General features: G+C 31.9%; 1 protein-coding gene across 1 annotated transcript in view; it reads right to left on the reverse strand.

Annotated features, from left to right (window-relative positions):
- Positions 1 to 242: 242 nt before the first annotated feature.
- The window catches only part of LOTGIDRAFT_125466 (hypothetical protein), a gene marked incomplete at both ends in the record, with an annotated part of 13,548 nt that continues 11,866 nt past the window's right edge, over positions 243 to 1,924 (reverse strand). Inside the window, one exon of the mRNA XM_009062202.1 lies at positions 243 to 452. Within this exon, the coding sequence (XP_009060450.1) occupies positions 243 to 452 (210 nt within the window). The remainder of the gene's footprint in view (positions 453 to 1,924) is intronic.

Raw genomic sequence — 1,924 nt, forward strand, 5'->3', positions numbered from 1 at the left:
TCAACAAGTTTTACCACTACTCACCTAGAGTCATTTGAGCTACAGTAATATTTTCTTTCAGTTCAAATAAATACACTGCAGTCAGTAAAACTTTTACAGTCCAAAATAAAAACAGCATGTACAGCTTTACATAAATAGCGAACAACCCCCTTTACAAGAGTTACTTCCCTTAATAAACTTCCATATAAATGCCAAAGTTGTTCTTGGTATCAATGTTTTCTCACATTAAGGAGACTTCTTGATCATAACGTACTTAGCCTGTCGACAAATAATGAAGGCACACCCATATCTAATAGTTTTTCAGAGTTTATATATTTCATGTCTATAGTATCACATAATAATTGCCAACACATTTCTGTTAATGGAGGTATCTTTAACCATATTTTATATAAACCATTAGTTCTTTCAACATCAATTTTACTAACACCACCAAATATATACATACAGCCTAACTGAAATTATACAAAATTACATACATACAGCCTAACTGATATATAAAATTACATACATACAGTCTAACTGAAATATAAAATTACATACATACAGCCTAACTGATATATAAAATTACATACATACAGTCTAACTGAAATATAAAATTACATACATACAGCCTAACTGAAATATAAAATTACATACATACAGCCTAACTGAAATATAAAATTACATACATACAGTCTAACTGAAATATAAAATTACATACATACAGTCTAACTGAAATATAAAATTACATACATACAGTCTAACTGAAATATAAAATTACATACATACAGTCTAACTGAAATATAAGATAGCTTGCGATGCAAGGTAACATACGCCCACTGGCAGCTGTCTGAAATAATAAAACAGTCTTTAGTGACTAAAGTACGAATTTTCTCATATTGAAGAAATCATTTATGCTGAATAATTCCACAAAATTTTTTAAAATCAATATCAATAACCCAAATACAACAAACAATTAAATCACACAGCTCTAATCAACTTTTGACGGGTGTTTACAAAGTCAAGGGCAATAACTCAAAAAAAGTTCATCAAAAATATCTCAAGTTAGAACTTGTCCGAGATCTTATCAATTCCAATGATCACACCAAGTTTCATCAAAATTGGTTGAAAACTGTAGCTTCTATTGTGCTCACAAACAAATTTTGACGCGTTTTTCATAAGTTAATGGCAATAACCCAAAAACATTTCATCGAAAATGCGTCAAGTTAGAACTTGTCCGAGATCTTATCAATTTCAATGATCACACCAAGTTTCATCAGAATCGGTTGAAAACTGTAGCTTCTATTGTGCTTACGAACAAATTTTGACGCGTTTTTACAAAGTCAAGGGCAATAACTCAAAAACGGTTCATCAAAAATGCACCAAGTTAGAACTTGTCCGAGATCTTATCAATTCCAATGATCACACCCAGTTTCATCAGAATCGGTTGAAAACTGTAGCGTCAATCCTGCTCACAAACTATTTTTAACAAATTTCGACGCAATTTTAACAAAGTCAAGGGCAATAACTCAAAAACTGTTCATCGAAAATGCGTCAAGTTAGAACTTGTCCGAGATCTTATCAATTCCAATGATTACACCAAGTTTCATCAGAATTGGTTGAAAACTGTAGCTTCAATACTGCTCACGAACTATTTTTAACAAATTTCGACGCGTTTTAACAAAGTCAAGGACAATAACTCAAAAACCGTTCATCGAAAATGCGTCAAGTTAGAACTTGTCCGAGATCTTATCAATTCCAATGATCACACCAAGTTTCATCAGAATCGGTTGAAAACTGTAGCTTCAATCCTGCTCACGAACTATTTTTAACAAATTTTGAAGCGTTTTAACAAAGTCAAGAGCAATAACTCAAAAACCGTTCATCGAAAATGCGTCAAGTTAGAAGTTGTCCGAGATCTTATGAATTCCAATGATCACACCAA

The sequence above is a fragment of the Lottia gigantea genome (genome assembly GCF_000327385.1).
Source record: "Lottia gigantea unplaced genomic scaffold LOTGIsca_50, whole genome shotgun sequence".
Lineage (NCBI taxonomy): Eukaryota > Metazoa > Mollusca > Gastropoda > Lottiidae > Lottia > Lottia gigantea.